The sequence below is a fragment of the Heterodontus francisci genome, chromosome 27 (genome assembly GCF_036365525.1).
Source record: "Heterodontus francisci isolate sHetFra1 chromosome 27, sHetFra1.hap1, whole genome shotgun sequence".
In the NCBI taxonomy this organism is placed as follows: domain Eukaryota; kingdom Metazoa; phylum Chordata; class Chondrichthyes; order Heterodontiformes; family Heterodontidae; genus Heterodontus; species Heterodontus francisci.
This window is the reverse complement of record NC_090397.1, coordinates 8,860,674-8,878,637: the sequence shown is the minus strand read 5'-3', so window position 1 is coordinate 8,878,637 and position 17,964 is coordinate 8,860,674. Positions and strand designations below refer to the sequence as shown.

General features: G+C 46.8%; 1 protein-coding gene across 2 annotated transcripts in view; it reads right to left on the bottom strand.

Annotated features, from left to right (window-relative positions):
- The window catches only part of hal (histidine ammonia-lyase), a 53,127-nt gene extending 44,210 nt beyond the window's left edge, over window positions 1-8,917 (bottom strand). The window contains exons 1-9 of one of the 2 annotated variants that reach the window (XM_068058773.1): window positions 8,539-8,917; window positions 8,379-8,439; window positions 7,892-7,919; window positions 4,427-4,501; window positions 4,229-4,301; window positions 4,009-4,075; window positions 2,907-2,944; window positions 2,688-2,813; window positions 2,409-2,548 (exon numbers count right to left, since the gene is read on the bottom strand). In XM_068058773.1, coding sequence (XP_067914874.1) covers window positions 2,409-2,548; window positions 2,688-2,813; window positions 2,907-2,944; window positions 4,009-4,075; window positions 4,229-4,301; window positions 4,427-4,501; window positions 7,892-7,919; window positions 8,379-8,439; window positions 8,539-8,785 — 855 coding nt within the window. In that variant the 5' untranslated portion in view covers window positions 8,786-8,917. The remainder of the gene's footprint in view (window positions 1-2,408; window positions 2,549-2,687; window positions 2,814-2,906; window positions 2,945-4,008; window positions 4,076-4,228; window positions 4,302-4,426; window positions 4,502-7,891; window positions 7,920-8,378; window positions 8,440-8,538) is intronic. The other variant, XM_068058772.1, reaches the window with a different exon arrangement.
- Between the last annotated feature and the right edge of the window lie 9,047 nt (window positions 8,918-17,964).

Here is a 17,964-nt window from a genome sequence, read left to right as displayed (position 1 = left end):
ATTTAAGGAAGGATATACTTGCCTTGGAGGCAGTACAGTGAAGGTTCACTGGATTAGTTCCTGGGATGAAAGAGTTGCTAATGATGAGAGGCTGAGTAAATTAGGCTTATACTCTCTGGAGAAGAATGAGAGGTGGTCTCATTGAAACATAAAAGATTCTGAATTAGATTGACGGGGTAGATACTCTGAGGTTGTTTCCCATGCATGGGCAATCTAGAATATGGGGGCACAGCCTCAGGATAAGGGGCCAATCATTTCAAACAAAGATGAGGAGAAATTTCTTCACTCAAAGGGTTGTGAATCTTTGGAATTCTCTACCCCAGAGGGTTGTGGATGCTCAGTCATTGAACATATTTAAGGCTGAGATAGACAGGTTTTTGGTCTCTCAGGGAATCAAAAGATATGGGAGTGAGTGAGAAAGTGGGAGTTGAGGCAGAAGATCGGCCATGATTGCACTGAATGGCAAAGCAAGCTCGAGGGGCCCTATGGTCTACTCCTGCTCCTATGTCTTATGTTCTTATGTCTGCTTCCCTTGTTCTAGGTAGTACAAGCCACAGGTTTGGAAGGTGCTGTCGAAGGAGTCTTGGTGAGTTGCTGCAGTTCACCTTGTAGATGGTACACACTGCTGCCACTGTTTGTCAGTGGTGGAGGGAGTGAATGTTGAAGGATGGATGGGGGGGGTCAATCAAGCGGGCTGCATTGTCCTGGATGGTGTTGAGCTTCTTGAGTGTTGTTGGAGCTGCACCCATCCAGGCAAGTGGAGAGTATTCCATCACACTCCTGACATGTGTCTTGTGGACAGGCATTGGGGAGACAGGAGGTGGGTTACTTGCCGCAGAATTCCCAGCCTCTGATCTGCTCTTGTAGTCACAGTACACAGTATTTATATGGCTGATCCAGTTAAGTTTCTGGCCAATGGTAACCTCCAGGATGTTGATGGTGGGGGATTCAGCGATGGTAATGCCATTGAACATCATGGGGAGATAGTTAGAATCTCTTTTGTTGGAGATGGTCATTGCCTGGCGCTTGTGTGGTGCAAATATTATTTGCCATTTATAAGCCCAAGTCTGAATGTTGTCCAGCTCTTGCTGCATTTTTGCATGGACTGCTTCAGTATCTGAGGAGTTGCCAATGGTACTGAACACTGTGTAATGATCAGTGAACATCCCTACTTCTCGGACCTTATGTTGGAGGGAATGTCATTGATGAAGCAGCTGAAGATGGTTGGGCACAGGAAATGCCCTGATGAACTCCTGCAGTGATGTCCTGGGGCTGAGATAATTGACCTCCAACAACCACAACCAACTTCCTTTGTGCTAGGTATGACTCCAAACAGGGGAAGGTTTTCCCTCTAATTCCCATTGACTTCAATTTTACTAAGTCTCCTTGATGCCACGCCTGGTCAAATGCTGCCTTGATGTCAAGGGCAGCCACTCTCACCTCACCTCTGGAATTCAGCCTTTTGTCCATGTTTGGACCAAGGCTGTAACGAGGTCTGGAACCGAGTAGTCCCAGCAGAACACAAATTGAGCATCGGTGAGCAGGTTATTGGTGAGTATGTGCCACTTGATAGCACTGTTGACCACACCTTCCATCATTTTGCTGATTATTGAAAGTAGACTAACGAGGCAGTTAATTGGTCAGATTAGATTTGTCCTGCTTTTTATGAACAGGACATACCTGGGCAGTTTTTCCATTTTGATGGGTAGATGCCAATGCTGCAAATGTACTGGAACAGCTTAGCTAGGGGTGTGGATTGTTCTGGAGCACAAGCCTTCAGCAATACAGCTGGAATGTTGTCAGGACCCATAGCCTTTGCCGTATCCAGTCAGCTCGACCATTTCTTGATATCACATGGAGTGAATCAAATTGGCTGAAGACTGGCATCTGTGATGCTGGGGACCTCAAGAGGAGGTTGAGTTGGATCATCCACTGGGCACCATTGGCTGAAGAGAGTTGCAAACACTCAACTTTGTCTTTAGCACCTACGTGCTGGGCTCCCCCATCATTGAGGATGGGGATATTTGTGGATCCACCTCCTCCAATTAGTTGTTTAATTGTCCACCACCATTCACGACTGGATGTGGCAGGATTGCAGAGCTTTGATCTGATCCATTGGTTGTGGGATCATTTAATTCTGTTTATTGCATGCTGTTTCTGCTGGTTAGCATGCATGTAAGTCCTGTGTTGTTGTAGTTGTACCATTGTGCGCTGTCATTGTACCTTTGCAGAATGGCAAGGAGTAGGAATTTCACTTCCTCTAGAACAGAGTAAGAGTGATCAAACTGTAGTCATTCAGGCATTGTTGGTGTGGATCCCAACACACACAGATCCTACTGCCATTAACCTAATGATAAACAATTTTGCAACCTTACTTGGTACTTTAGAGTAAAAAACAGAAAACTCACGTATTTCGCATCAGCCCAGCCACTTTTTGGCGACCACATTTTGCCTTCACCCATCAGTCCCAGGGCAAGGTGAGCAAGGGGAGCGAGATCCCCACTGGCCCCAACAGTTCCCTTCTCTGGGACATAGGAGAGACAGGAAGCTACAGGAGAGAAAGAGAGAGAGAGAGAAAATGGTGCAGGATCACATATTGATAAAACATAGTCTTTTACTAAATCAATAATATATGAAATATTTCTTGCATATAAAAGACAGTAAGGTACAAAGTAAATTGGTGTTACCATTAAATGCCTGGATCATTTGATTGAGGGTTTCTAAGGAGATTCCACTGTAACCCTTGGCAAGAACATTGATCCTGAGAGCGAGCAGCATACGGGACCTCTCTGGTGACAAGGGTTTACCAACACCTGGTGGACAGACAGAGCAGATGACTGAACCAAACAGATTCTACATAGAAACACTGAACGGCTCGATAAAACACTGAGATGAATGGCCCATACCAGCTGAATGGGAACGGACAAGGTTTTCTTGGAGTTCTCTGGATGGAGAAGAGAAAAAAGATTACACTTCGGAAAAATCATTTTTATTAAAATAATAATTACTTCCACATTTTGACACAGGGTGGGGTGGAATGTATTATGTGGAGTATTATAGAATGCTTTCAGAAAAGGTGGTGAGGCCTCAGGGCCTGATCCTGATTTAACTGATCGGAACTGATTCAGCAGGAGAGTGCCAAATGCTGCCACTGGTCTTACAGTCGCTGGGTGACGCAAAAGAGGGGAAAACATCATGTCTCTTCTCACTCTTCATCACTTTCCAGTGTGTGTGGATACTGGGTGATGGCAGGCTCAGGACATGAAGAGGCCATGCAGTCCCTTGAGAATGTTCCCCCATTAAATGAGATTATGGCTGACTTTTTTTTACAAGGCTCCGTTGGGCTTGGAAATTCAGGCTCAGAGATGAGGAGCAGTCCTCTGACACTCATTGTCCAGTCACATAGGTAGAACAGACCCTTAGAGGGCATAGTCCAGGGATGAGAACTGTAGAAGCGAACCCAAGGAGGAAGTCAGCACCATTGGAAGCCGAATAAGGGAAAATTAACATTCGAAATGTTCTTAACGAAGGTGAGTTGCTATACAATGGTGTAAAAGGGAGTTTAAAAGGCTGGGAATTTCCTTGCATCTGCTTCACTGTAAGTGGGGCAGAAACCCACCTATGGGTGTCGAATATGTGTTGCACTTCCTGCAAATTTACAGGGATGAAGCAGAAGCAGCAGCAAGGAAATTGCCAGCCCAATAGTTTGAATGATGATCATCAGAGTATCTGTGCAACATAGAAGCTAATTTTAAACAAAGTCATGGAGGGAACCCATGGGATTGGGTGGAATGCCAGTTTTACAACTGGGCCAACATTACACTATACTGACTTCAACAGGCAGTAAAATCAGGCAGGGTGGAAGACGAGCATTGTAGTTGATACTGTCAGTTTGCTGGCAAGCGAGTTAGGCTAAAAGTGTTAAAAAGAATCACGATGAACTAGATCTATATGGACTACAGAGAATTAACGGGAGCAGCCATTACATCTTAAAACAGCACAACTTACTTGAGCTTACTGTGTGGGATAACAGTCCGAGCAAATTTCCCAAAGCCTGTGGTTATTCCATACACAACTGAAAGAAGAACGAAGTGTAAAGGTAATTTCCCTTCATTGTCTTGGGCTGCTGTACTTTGTTAGCACACAATAAGAGGATGTGGGAGGAATGAGAATCAAATCTGTCACAGAATCCAGTTTCCATGGCACGTCTTTCTCTTTATCAACATACCTTTATTTTCTTTCACAATATTTTCCAGAAGTAATCTTGACTGTTTGATCTTCTCTTCTGCTTCTGTAGTGAGCTGGGGGGGGGGGGGGGGGAAGTGGGGAGCAGGGACGAAATGTCAAACCTGTCATTTAGCTGTTTAGTTTTATAGAATTCCAACTGTATGAAAGCAGCACTTAGAGGTGTTATACATACACCCACCTTAATCTTGTAAAGTCCTCTTCCCAAACGAACGAGATCTTCTATTGTTAGCTGGTTTCCATCTAAACAAATATACTGAAAGATTGTGTTATTCCTTTAGAATGTTTGATTAGTGCTGAGCAAAGTACAAATACATAATCAGCAGCTTTTCACACTGGATTAATGTCAGGCTTCAGTAGACACTTCCAATTTTGATTTTCCAATTCAGAATAGTATTTCTACTCTGCTCAATATCTGGGTTTCAGCCTTGGTTTTGAGCTCTCATTAAACTGTGAATAGATACTTGTAACCTGTTAATAGGAACAAATATGTAATTGACCACTGTACTGTGTGATCATGTGTTAGGTTAGCAGAAAGAAATGTGCAATGATGTGACTGGCTACAATTATGTTACCATATCTAATGAACAAATTATCATTTTAAGTCTTTGTCGACTGTAATTTTGGAAAACTTTTCTTCCAAAAGTTTAATGGAGTGCAATTCATAGCAACTATGAAACAGGATCTGTCTCTAACAGACAACAACTGTTGCAGCCTTGAATTCACCGACTAGGGCAGTCGATGCTGATTAGCAGATTAGATACAAGCTTTGGACGAGTTAGACTTTTTCCCAACTCAGCATCAGTCAGACAGACTCCATCACTGCCCTCGTCCACCTACTCAGGCTGAATCTCAGTGTGAAACCATGGCACCCTGTTCAGCCCAAAGTTCAGCTTAACACCTCACATCTTCTTCATCACCAAGACCACCTACTTCCACTGTTGCAGCAATGGCCCCCTCCATCCAATCTCAGCCCCATCACCAAGCAAACCTTTACCCAGGTTTCTGTCACCATTACACTCAATTTTTCCAATGTGCTCCATTAACTAGTCCAGACTCTGCTGCCCATCCCTATCCCACCATAAGCCTCACTCACTTTTCAACCCTGTCCTGCTTGACCTACACTGGCTCCCAGTCCCCTAGTGCATTGACATCCTATGTGACTGTGACAAAGGCAAACTATCCCACCTTGTCCTTTTCGCCCTGTCTGCAGCCTTGGCCACACCATCATCCAGCCAGATGGGACTGCACTCACCTGGGCCCACTCTTAATTATCCAGTCGTAGCCAGAGAATCACCTGTAATGGCCTCTCCTCCCATTCCTGCAGTTATTTCCAGTCTCCCCCAAGGATCTATCCTTGGCCCCCTCCATTTCTCCTCTACATGCTGCCCCTCTGCGACATCATCCAAAAACACAGTGTCAGTTTCCACATATAGGTTAATGACACCCAGCTCTAAGTCACCAGCACCTCTCTCAACCCCTGCACTGTCAGACTACTTAGCTGACACCCAGTACTGGATGAGCAGAAATTTCCTCCAATTAAATATTGAGAAGACTGAAGTCATTGTCTTTGGTCCTGCCACATACTCTGTCCTCTAGCCACTGACTCCATCCCTCTCCCTAGCAACTGTGTCTGGCCGAACCAGACTGTTCACAACCTCGGTATCATATTTGAGCCCGAGATGATTTTCCACATAACCCCGCCAACACTAAAACTTCCTATTTCCACCTCTGTAACAAGCCCAACTCCATTCCTGCTTCAGCTCATCTGCTGCTGAAACCCTCATCTATGCCTTTGTTACCTCTAGACTTGACTATTCCAAAGCACTCCTGGCCAGCCGTTCACATTCTACCTTCTGTAAATTTAAAGGGATCCAAAACTCTGCTGCCCATGTCCTAACTCACACCCAGTCCAGTTCACCCATCACCCCTATGCTCACAGACCTACACTAGCTCCTGGTTAAGCAATGCCTCAATTTTAAAATTCTCATCCTTGTTTTATAATTCCCCCATGGCCTTGCCCCCTCCCTATCTCTGTAATCTCCTCCAGCCCTACAACCTTCTGAGAGATCCTCCACTTCTGGCATCTTGAGCATCCTCGATTTTAATTACTCCACCATCGGTGGCCGTGCCTACAGCTGGCTAGGTCTCAAGTTCTGGAATCCCCTCCCTACACCTCTTTTTTAAGCTTTTGGTCATCTGACCCAATATCTCCTTATGTAGCTCAGTGCCTAATCTTGTTTTATAACGCTCCTGTGAAGCACATTGGGATTTTTACTACACTAAAGGTGCTATATTAACATAAGTTGTTGTTTGATAATAAAAGCTGTGGTTCTTGTTGGCATAATGGAAACTGATCAGAAATTGAAGCCAACTCCTTTTTTCCAAATCATTTCCTCACACATCCAAAACTCAATCTGCATGTTTGTCAGTGCCTCCTAGGCTGGTGAAAGAGGGAAACATACAAACATACGAATTAGGAGCAGGAGTAGGCCACTTGGCCCCTCGAGCCTGCTCCGCCATTCAACAAGATCATGGCTGATCTGATTGTAACCTTGACTCCACATTCCTGCCTACCCCGATAACCTTCCACCCCCTTGCTTATTCAGAATCTATCTACCTCTGCCTTAAAAATATTCAAAACCTTTTGAGGAAGATGGTTCCAAAAACTCAGGACCCGCAGAGAAAAAATTCCTCATCTGTCTTAAATAGATGACTCCATATTTTTAAATAGTGACCCCTAGTTCTAGATTCTCCCACAAGAGGAAACATCCTTTCCGCATCCACCCTGTCAAGACCCCTCAGAATCTGATATGTTTCAATCAAATTGCCTCTTACTCTTCTAAACTCCAGCAGGTATAAGCCTAGGCTCTCCAACCTTTCCTCATAAAACAACCTGCCCATTCCAGGTATTAGTCTGTACTGCCTCCAACGTATTTACATCCTTCCTTAAATAAGGAGACCAGTACTGTACACAGTACTCCAGATGTGGTCTCACCAATGCCCTGTATAACTGAAGCATAACCTCCCTACTTTTGTATTCAATTCCCCTCACGATAAACGATAACATTCTATTAGCTTTCCTAATTACTAGCTGTACCTGCATACTAACCTTTTGTGATTCATGCACGAAGACACCCAGATCCCTCTGCATCTCAGAGCTCCGCAATCTCTCACCATTTAGATAATATGCTTCTTTTTTATTCGTCCTGCCAAAATGGACAATTTCACACTTTCCCACATTATACCCCATCTGCCAGATCTTTGCCCACTCATATCCCTTTGTAGCCTCCTTATGTCCTCTTCACAAGTTACTTTCCTACCTATCTTTGTGTCATCAGCAAATTTCGCAACCATACCTTCGGTCCCTTCATCTAAGTCATTATATAAATTGTAAAAAGTTGAGGCCCCAGCACTGATCCCTGTGGGACACACTCGTTACATCTTACCAACCAGAAAAAGACCCATTTCTGACTATTCTCTGTTTCCTGTTAGCTAACCAATCTTCTATCCATGCCAAAATGTTACTCCTTACACCATGAGCTTTTGTTTTCTGCAATAACCTTTTTGATGTGGCACCTTATCACAGAGACTGAGAAGTGTAGATGAAGTAAAATCAAATCCATGGTGAGTAAAACATGTTTACCTCGTCTGGCTCATGATATCTGGTGTATCTGGGTGAGCAGTTGGTTAAGGCATTTCAGCTTTGCTTAAATCTTTTGTTTCCAGTGCAAAGATTGGCAAATATTTATGAGGAATATTCCACTTCAGTGCAATACCCACTGCACTGTCGGAGGTGTCGTCTTTCGGATGAGACTTTACACCGAGGCCCTGTCTCCCCTCCCAGATGGATCTACATGATCCCATTCTACTATTTTGAAGAAGAGCCGGGGAGTTCTCCCCCGTGTCCTGGACAATATTTATCCCTCAACCAACATCACTAAAACAGATTATCTGGTCATGACCACACTGCTGTCCTTCCAAGTTTGTTGTGTGCAAATTGGCTGCTGCATTTCACACACCACAGGAGTGAGTACACTTCAAAACTACTTCAGTGGTTGTAAAGTACTTTGGGGTGTTCTGAGGTGAAAGGTGCTATATAAATGCAAGTCTTTCTTTCTATCAAAGGATACAGGTAAACCCTTTCGGGCTGAGACGGGATGAAGTCTGGAGACATCACATCGTCCTCCAGCACTGGGTTAAAGAGACAAAAGCTGAGATTAGTTAATTGGTTAATTCATTAGTTAAGTTTGATAGTAGCTGGACGGGGCGGGGATTCTCTCCTCTCCTCACCGACTTCGACGAAGTCATTGTCCTCCAGGACATCTTCGATGACATCGTCAGGATCCAGTAAGCCGAGCCCCTGGCAGCGTCTGACCAGGAACTGGGTGCTGCTCACACAGCTCAGGCCGCCGTTGTCCGGCTTGTTTTTGATGTAGCGGCGGAGAGCCTCCCTGCCCAGCCAGCGGACACTGGCCGAGGTGTCCTTACAGGGCACGGTCAGCCACTCCTCCCGGACATGTACCGTGTACCGGGGCATCTCCACACAGCCTCCCTGCTCCCGGCTCTGCCCGCTGAGCCCCTCGCCGATCTCTCCGATCCCTCCCTCTCCGCCGCTCCGCTCCCACTCCACCGATCCCTCCCTCTCCGCCGCTCCGCTCCCACTCCACCGATCTCTCCGCTCCGCTCCGCCGATCTCTCCGCTCCCACTCCGCCAATCTCTCCGCTCCCTCCCGCTCCGCCGATCCCTCCCTCTCCGCCGCTCCGCTCCCACTCCGCCAATCCCTCCCACTCCGCCGATCCCTCCGCTCCCTCTCCGCCGATCCCTCCCGCTCCGCTCCCACTCCGCCGATCCCTCCCTCTCCGCCGATCCCTCCCGCTCCGCTAATCCCTCCCACTCCGCCGATCCCTCCCTCTCCGCCGATCCCTCCCGCTCCGCTCCCACTCCGCCAATCTCTCCGCTCCCTCCCGCTCCGCCGATCCCTCTCCGCCGATCCCTCCCGCTCCGCTCCCACTCCGCCGATCCCTCCCTCTCCGCCGATCCCTCCCGCTCCGCTCCCACTCCGCCGATCCCTCCCGCTCCGCTCCCACTCCGCCGATCCCTCCCTCTCCGCCGATCCCTCCCGCTCCGCCAATCTCTCCGCTCCCTCCCGCTCCGCCGATCCCTCCGCCGATCCCTCCCGCTCCGCTCCCACTCCGCCGATCCCTCCCTCTCCGCCGATCCCTCCCGCTCCGCTCCCTCTCCGCCGATCTCTCCTTCTCCACCGATCCCAATCTGTTCACTCTTTAAGATTGCAAGAACGTGAAATTGAAATAGCGCGGGAAAACTGCAGGCACCGACCAATCAGGAGCCGCTCTATCAGACTCCCCGCCCCCTTGCCCACAAAGACGCGCCCACACTCACTGGCCCCGCCCACTCGCCAGTCAGGATGGCGGGAGGTGTAACATTGGAGCGGTGTTGTTGAACTGACCGCTCTTCAAATAAGGGTGCAAAGAATATATTGGTTGTGTTTTCCTCTGAGAAGCTGCGGAGTTTCCTAAGTTAGGAAAGCAGGGCCCCGAGATGTCTTTAAATAAAACCTGTGGAGAGTAAATCAGAAACATTCTTTACCACCTCTGGCTCTATTTGCTCTGTGTGTGGTTAAGATACTCATGCATTCAGCCCTGCTTCAACCTTTTCATTACATAGAGAATTATAGAACTTTACAGCGCAGAAACAGACCTTTTGGCCCAACTGGTCTATGCTAGTGTTTATACTCCACATAAGCCTCCACCCTCTCTATTTACCTCTTACTTTCAGGTAACAGACTGACATCTGAGCCAAAAGGTTGTGGGTTTAAGTCCCACTCCAGAGACTTGAGACTTGACACTCCAGTGCAGTACTGAGGGAGTGCTACACTTTTAGAGGTGCCATCTTTCAGATGAGATGTTAAACTGTGACCCTGTCTGCCCTCTTGGCAAGGTAAAAGATGCCATGGTGCTATTTCAAAGAGCAGGGATTTCTCCCTCAGCCAATATTGCTAAAACAGACTATCTGCTCATTATCACGTTGCTGTTCATGCGAACTTGCTGTGGACAAATTGGCTGCTACATCATAACAGTGAAAGCGTTTCAACAATGCCTCATTGGCTGTAAAGCGCTTTGGAGTGTCCTTAGATCATGAAAGGCGCTATAGAAATTCAAATCTTTCTTTTGTCACTGCTACTCCTGTAGCTAGGAGAAATGGACCACTACACAGAAACACACAAATCAGGAAGCTCATTCTCAACTTCACCGACTGTTGTAGAACCTGTCTGACATCCATTCCATTGAAAACAATAGGACGAAGACTGTGCAGACTCTATAAGTGGCCAAATCACTCCGCCAGATTACTATCAGGCAGTAAAGTTGAAAATGTCCCTCCGTGTGTCTCCAGTCCAGTCGATCAAAGCATCAGCTCTAACACAATCAGATGGATCACCCAGAATGACTGTCTCATAGCTCTTCTTGTAACTGCACTGAGGCCTGCAGCCTGTAGTTCTTTTCTAGGATAATGTGTCACCTCGGCAACTAAACCAGGTCAAGATCAGAGTACAGGCATTGGAAAGCTGGCCGGACACCAAGTAACAGCCAATCATTATCCAGATCTCCAGATACACCCCAATCACAAGATAAACACAGACACAACTGAAATCCCATCACAATTTCAATGCATATAAAACCATCCCGTAATACACTGTTATACAGAATAATATATGGGTAATTTAATGTGAAATAGTGAAATGTATATCAACACAATAAATGAAGCTGACCTTTGATATCATGATCTTACAACAGTTTAAATCCTTTTTTAACATGTTTACCAAAATAAGAGAGTTCAAAGAACTCATTAAAACATATTGCTTAATATAGTCTGTCTCTTGCAACATCCAGTCAGAGGTGGATTTACACTTTCTGTTGGACTCTCCAAAATAAAGAGATTGTCATTCATTCAAAGGACCAGTGTATCAGTGGATTTCCAAAAAATCTCCAAGTTAGAACTTCATTGTTGAGGCAAGTTCACCTCAGTGCGGATTCAGAAAGATCCCAGAACAGATAATCTCTAAAATTGTGCAGTACAGTTCACAAACAGTAAGGGGTCAAGTTTTTTTAACATCTAGTTTTACAGCTCCTGTTTTCATTTCTGTTTCCAGTTTTAATCTTTGTATAATTTCCATACTGCAACAACCCCATCAAGTCTGTTAGCTTTCAGCTGATGTTTATTTTTGAAGGTTTGTTTCAGTACCATGCCACCAGCCTAGACCCAGACCCTCCCACCAGACCCTGAGCACAGACCCAGACCCTCCCACCAGACCCTGAGCACAGACCCAGACCCTCCCACCAGACCCTGAGCACAGACCCAGACCCTCTCACCAGACCCTGTGCACAGACCCAGACCCTCCCACCAGACCCTGAGCACAGACCCAGACTCTCCCATCAGACCTTATCTCCCAGCTCCTAACCCCCAACCTTGACACAAACCCTCCACCACATCCTGAATCAGATCTTCCCACAAGACCCTGTTGCCAGACCCTGCTGCTGCTCCTTGCCTGGACCACCCCCCACCCCCCCACCCCCACCCCACCCTGTCCCCTGACTCTGCTCCACACCCTGCACCCAGTCCTGGACCCTGCCCCAAGAACTTGTTTCCAGACCTGGATCCAGCCTCCAGACCTGCCTCCCAGGTCTCTGACAGTGCAACATTCCATCAGGTTGAAGAATCTGTGCCTCTGATTGTAGGGAACAGTTAGGTGGTCGGGCCTCCCCTGAAGTCATCTCCTCTCTGCTGGCCACCTACTGGCTCCCTCCACAGCAAAGCCTTTGTTGCTGTTGATCCTCATTCTCATCCTCTTCCTCAGTCCAATTGAGAGCAGCCATGGCGCCACACATCATGATCATTTCCATTTGAACAACCCCAAACTGTCCAGGTAAGTCTCTCACACCAAGTATCTCAACAAACTGTGTCCCAGAGGGAACTGAGAAAGGACCTGCAAGCATTGAACCTTTGTAACATTGTGCCTGCCGACCATTAACCACCCCAATAAAGTCCCAAGCAACCATGCCTCCATTTAACTGGTGACTGTCCCAACCCTTGGGACACCCATGCAACCTGAATTCATTGCAAGTCGGGCCCCCAGTTGCATGATAGAAGTCTAATTTAAATATGTTAATGAGACTCCTGCCTCTCCACAGTGGGACACTCTGCCGTTCCGATAATAATACAAGTATGACCCAGATCTGGAAGTGGTTTCGCCACATTGCGTCTCTTTTTGAAGAGCTGTAACTGTTTCACTTTGTGATCATATTGCAAACCTTTTCCAGGCAGATCCTCGGTGAAGTGCTATTCAGTGATTATCCAGCATTATGCAGACAGGTTTGGGCTTGGGTATAAAACTTGGGGAAATGTGAGGTTATTCACTTTGGCAGAGAGAATAGAAAATCAGATTTTTTGAAATGGTGAAAAATTTGTAAATGTTGGCGCTCAGAGAGATTTGGAAGTCCTCGCACAAGGAACACAAAGTCAACGTGCAGGTACTGCAAGCAATTAGGAAGGTAAATGGCATATTGATCTTTATTGCAAAGGGGTTGGAATGCAAGAATAAGGAAGTCTTGCTACAATTGGACAGGGCTTTGGTGAGACCACACCTGGAGTACTGTGCGTGGTTTTGGCCTCCATATCTAAGGAGGTGGTACAGCGAAGGGGCACTAGTTTGGTTCCCGAGATGAGAGGGCTGTCCTGTGATGAGAGGCTGATTAAATTGGGCCTATATTTTCTGGAGTTTAAAAGAATGAGAGGTGGTTTCATTGAAAAAGACAAGATTCTGAAGGGGCTGGATAGGGTGGACACTGAGAGGTTGTTTCACCTGGCTGAAAGTCTAAAAGTAGTAGGCTTCACTGAGAGCATTGTGAATCTTTGGAATTCTCTACCCCAGAGGACTGTGGATGCTCAGTCATTGAGTATATTCAAGACTGAGATCAGGGAATCAAGGGATAAGGGGAGCAGGTGGGAAAGTGAAGCTGAGGTAGAAGATCAGGTGTAATCATATTGAATGGCAGAGCAGGTTTGAGTGGCCATATGGTCTACTCCTGTTTCTATTTCTTATGTTCTTATAATGCACCCCCATGACTAAATAACCTGCTGATGTTGAGGTTATCATGAAGAATTAATACTTGTGCAAGGTACTAGATCATCCATGTCAGTGGTCTGTGGGAGTCAGTCTCCCCGGGCCAAGGCAAGTACATGGGAAGAACATGGCATTCTATCTTCAGAGGAAAGATGGGTTTCTTTGACAGATTATGCACTATATCAGTTTAAGAGGTTAAGGTATTGTAGAGTAGGTAACCTATATACAACAAGTTACATTACAACCCTGGTCAAATGCCATTATTTCAGTGAACGAGTGGTCCATCTGTGGAACAGGCTCTCCAGGAAGACAGTGGCAGCAGGTAGTATCGATCCATTCAAAAGCAAATTACATAATTTATTTCAGAAAACAACATTTTGGGATACAGAATATAACTAATTTTAGACATGACATGTGGTAAGTGTAATCCAGCTGTAGTACTGAAGACCTGTGCTGCAGAACTAGCCGCACCCCTAGCCAAGCTGTTCCAGTACAGCTACAACATTTGGCATCTATCCGACAATGAGGAAAATTGCCCAGGTATGTCCTGCACTCTAAAAGCAGATCAAATCCAATCCGGCCAATTACCACCCCATCAGTCTACTCTCAATCATCAGCAAAGTGAAGGGAGGTGTCGTTGACAGTGCTATCAAGCGACACTTACTCAGCAACAATTTGCTTACCGATGCTCAGTTTGGGTTCCGCCAGGGCCACTTAGCTCAAGACCTCATTGCAGCATTGATCCAAACATGGACAAAAAGCTGAATTCCAGGGGTGAGGTGCAATTTACTGTCCTTGACATCAAAGCAGCATTTGACTGAGTATGGCATCAAGAATCCCGAGCAAAATTGAAATCAATGGGAACCAGGGGAAAACTCTCCACTGGTTGGAGTCATACCGAGCACAAAGGAAGATGTTTGTTGTAGGCCAATCATTTCAGCCCCAGGACATCGCTGCAGGAGTTCCTCAGGATAGTGTCCTGGGCCCAATCATCTTCAGCTGCTTCATCAATGGCCTTCCCTTCATCATTAGGTCAGAAGTGAGGATGTTTGCTGACGATTGCATGGTGTTCAGCACCATTCACAACTCCTCAGATACTGAAGCAGTCTGTGTCCACATGCAGCAAGACCTGGACAACATTCAGACTTGGGCTGGTAAGTGACAAGTTACATTCACGCCACACAAATGCCAGGCAATGATCCTCTCCAACAAAAGAGAATCTAACCATCTCCCCTCGACATTCAACGGCATTACCATCGCTGAATCTCCCACTATCAACATCCTGGGGGTTACCATTGACCAGAAACTGAACTGCAACAGCCACATAAATACTGTGGCTACAAGAACAGGTCAGAGACTGGGAATTCTGTGGTGAGTAACTCACCTCCTGTCTCCCCAAAGCTTGTCCGCCATTTGCAAGGCACAAGTCAAGAGTGTGATGGAATACTCCCTATAGTGTTGTAGTGTTTTGAAATTGTAATTGCATTGTGCTTTGTGTATACTTGGGCATGCTGTAGGTAATGCATTTTGGAAGGTCTAATGCAGGTGAGAGGTATACAGAACCCTTAGGAGTATTGACAGGCAGAGAGATCTGGGCGTACAGGTCCACAGGTCACTGAAAGTGGCAACGCAGGTGGATAAGGTAGTCAAGAAGGCATACGGCATGCTTGCCTTCATCGGTCAGGGCATTGAGTATAAAAATTGGCAAGTCATGCTGCAGTCGTACAGAACCTTAGTTAGGCCCCACTTAGAATATTGCGTGCAATTCTGGTCGCCACACTACCAGAAGGACATGGAGGCTTTGGAGAAGGTACAGAGGAGGTTTACCAGGATGTTGCCTGGTCTGGAGGGCATTAGCTATGAGGAGAGGTAGGAAAAACTCAGATTGTTTTCACTGGAACGATGGAGGTGGAGGGGCGACATGATAGAGGTTTACAAAGTTATGAGCGGCATGGACGGAGTGGATAGTCAGAAGCTTTTTCCCAGGGTGGAAGAGTCAGTTACTAGGGGACATAGGTTTAAGGTGCGAGGGGCAAAGTTTAGAGGGGATGTGCGAGGCAAGTTTTTTACACAGAGGGTGGTGAGTGCCTGGAACTTGCTGCCAGGGGAGATGGTGGAAGCAGGTACGATAGCGACGTTTAAGAGGCATCTTGACAAATACATGAATAGGATGGGAATAGAGGGATACGGTCCCCGGAATTGCAGAAGGTTTTAGTTTAGGCAGGCATCAAGATCGGCGCAGGCTTGGAGGGCCGAATGGCCTGTTCCTGTGCTGTACTGTTCTTAGTTCTTTGTTTGTTTGTTCTTGAGCCAGCAAAGGGAAAATGAAAGTAAAACAGAATAAAGAAGGCTCCATTATGTTCAACAGCTTGCTGCTGCTGCTGTCTCAGTCTCTGCCTCACATCTTTTACTAAACTCAGCTAAACCTCATTCCAGTCCTGAGAACATCGCACTCTCCACTTGCCTGAATGGGTGCAGCTCCAACAACACTCAGGAAGCTCGACACCATCCAGGACAAAGCAGCCCACTTGATCGGCACCCCATCCACTTGAGGCCTGCTACCCAACCCGAACCCAACAGGACCCGATGACATGTGTTGAGCTGGGATCAGGTCGGGTCCATCTTCCGGGGCCGGCTTTCGGGTTCGGATCGGGTCGGGCCGAGACCAGGTCGAGTCGGCTCGGCTCGGCTCGGGCCGGACACACACGGTAAGTGCTCTGCTGGTAAGTATTAAAAATTAAAAACTTACCTGAGCTGGGAGTCTGGGATGAAACTGACTCAGTGCAGTGAGTGAGTGACGTCGCTATGACGTCATCACGCATGCACTGGAGCTTCCCAGTCGGAAGGTAAGTAAACGGATGGTCGGGTCGGGCTCGGTTCGAGTTGAGTTGGAGCGGGTTCGGGTCGGGTCGGGTCCGGGGCTAAATCGGATGGACTCGGGCCGGGTTGGGCTCGGGACCGCTGTGGTTCAGTCGCTTTCAGGTCGGGTTCCTTTTTCCCGACCTGAGCAGACCTCTACCATCCACTACCTTCAACATTCACTCCCTCCACCACCGACGCACAATGGCAGCAGTGTGTACCATCTACAAGATGCACTGCAGCAACTCACCAAGTGTCCATCGACAGCACCTTCCAAACCCTCGGCCTCTACCACATAGAAGGACAAAGGCAGTAGATACATGGGAACACCACCACCTGCAAGTTCCCCTCCAAGCCACACACCATCCTGACTTGGAACTATATCACAGTTCCTTCACTGTCGCTGGGTCAAAATCCTGGAATTTCCTCCCTAACAGCACTGTGGGTATATCTACCCCACACGGACTGCAGTGGTTCAAGAAGGCAGCTCACCACCACCTTCTCAAGGGCAATTAGGGATGGATAATAAATGCTGGCCTGGCCAGCGACGCCCACATCCCAAGAATGAATCAAAAGCAAAAAATCTCCTTGGGAGGAGCAGGTGACTTTTTGACAAATGCTCTCCATCACTGGGGGGTTTCCTCACCTCATGTCTGGATCTGTTTCCATTCATTGATAGAGATTGATTGCTCTTAGTTAACAACTCTGTAATTATTGTATCATGCAACTACCAGGATGGTAGAAGATGAACTCCATGGTCTTTTTTCATTCAGCAGTTCCTAGGTTCCTAGATACCAAGCCCTTATAGTTCAGGAATGACTCGCACTGTTTCACTGCAGAAACAACAATGTGCATTCATATAGCAGCTTTAATGTAAAATTAGGCCCACGGCAGTTCACAGAGACGTAGGGCTAGAATTCCCATCCTGTGACTTACACTGCTGCTGCATCTGAACAAAGATTGTGCACCAGAGATGCTGTAAAACACTCAGTGGGTCGGGTAGTATCTGTGGAGAGAGAAACATTTCAGATCATGGGCTTTCATCAGAAAATAAATGTTACATACACAACTAGTCTCTAGAGAGAGAGAGACAAGCAGAAATGTCCTGGGTATGCTTATATTCATACGACTATATTCATATCCATTGGCCAAACGTGCAATACAACAGGTGTAAGCAGGAAGTTTCAGTACAGTTTGTTAAAAGCAGCATTCAGCCTGTACTCTGGGAGTCAAAGAGCTAAATCACAATCACTGCTTCTCCCTTTCATTTATACTCTTTGATACATCTTTCACCAATGTCCTGATTTAAAGCCTGGCTACCAGACCCGAACCCGACCAAACCCGACTACATGTTTCAGGTTCGGGTCGGCTCGGGTCTGTGTTCTGCATCCAGCATTCAGGGTTAGGTCGGGTCGGCCTGGACTGTACTGTTTTGTTTTGTATTATTTCCGTTTTAATCTATGATTTTTATCTGTCTTCAATATTTGTTATTTTTGGGCCGGGTCGGGCATTTAAAAGAAAAAAGGACTTGGGCCCGGGTCAGGTTCGGGTTGGCTGTTGTCTGGTCAGGCCTGGGTCACGTTTTAATTTTATATCCGAGCCGGGCTTTATCCTGATTATATATTGGCAGCTTTATAACCAGTCAAAAGTCATCTCTGCCCAGAGGGCAGCGGGACAGGACTACAGCCTACAGAAAAACTCAGAACTTGTCCGATCA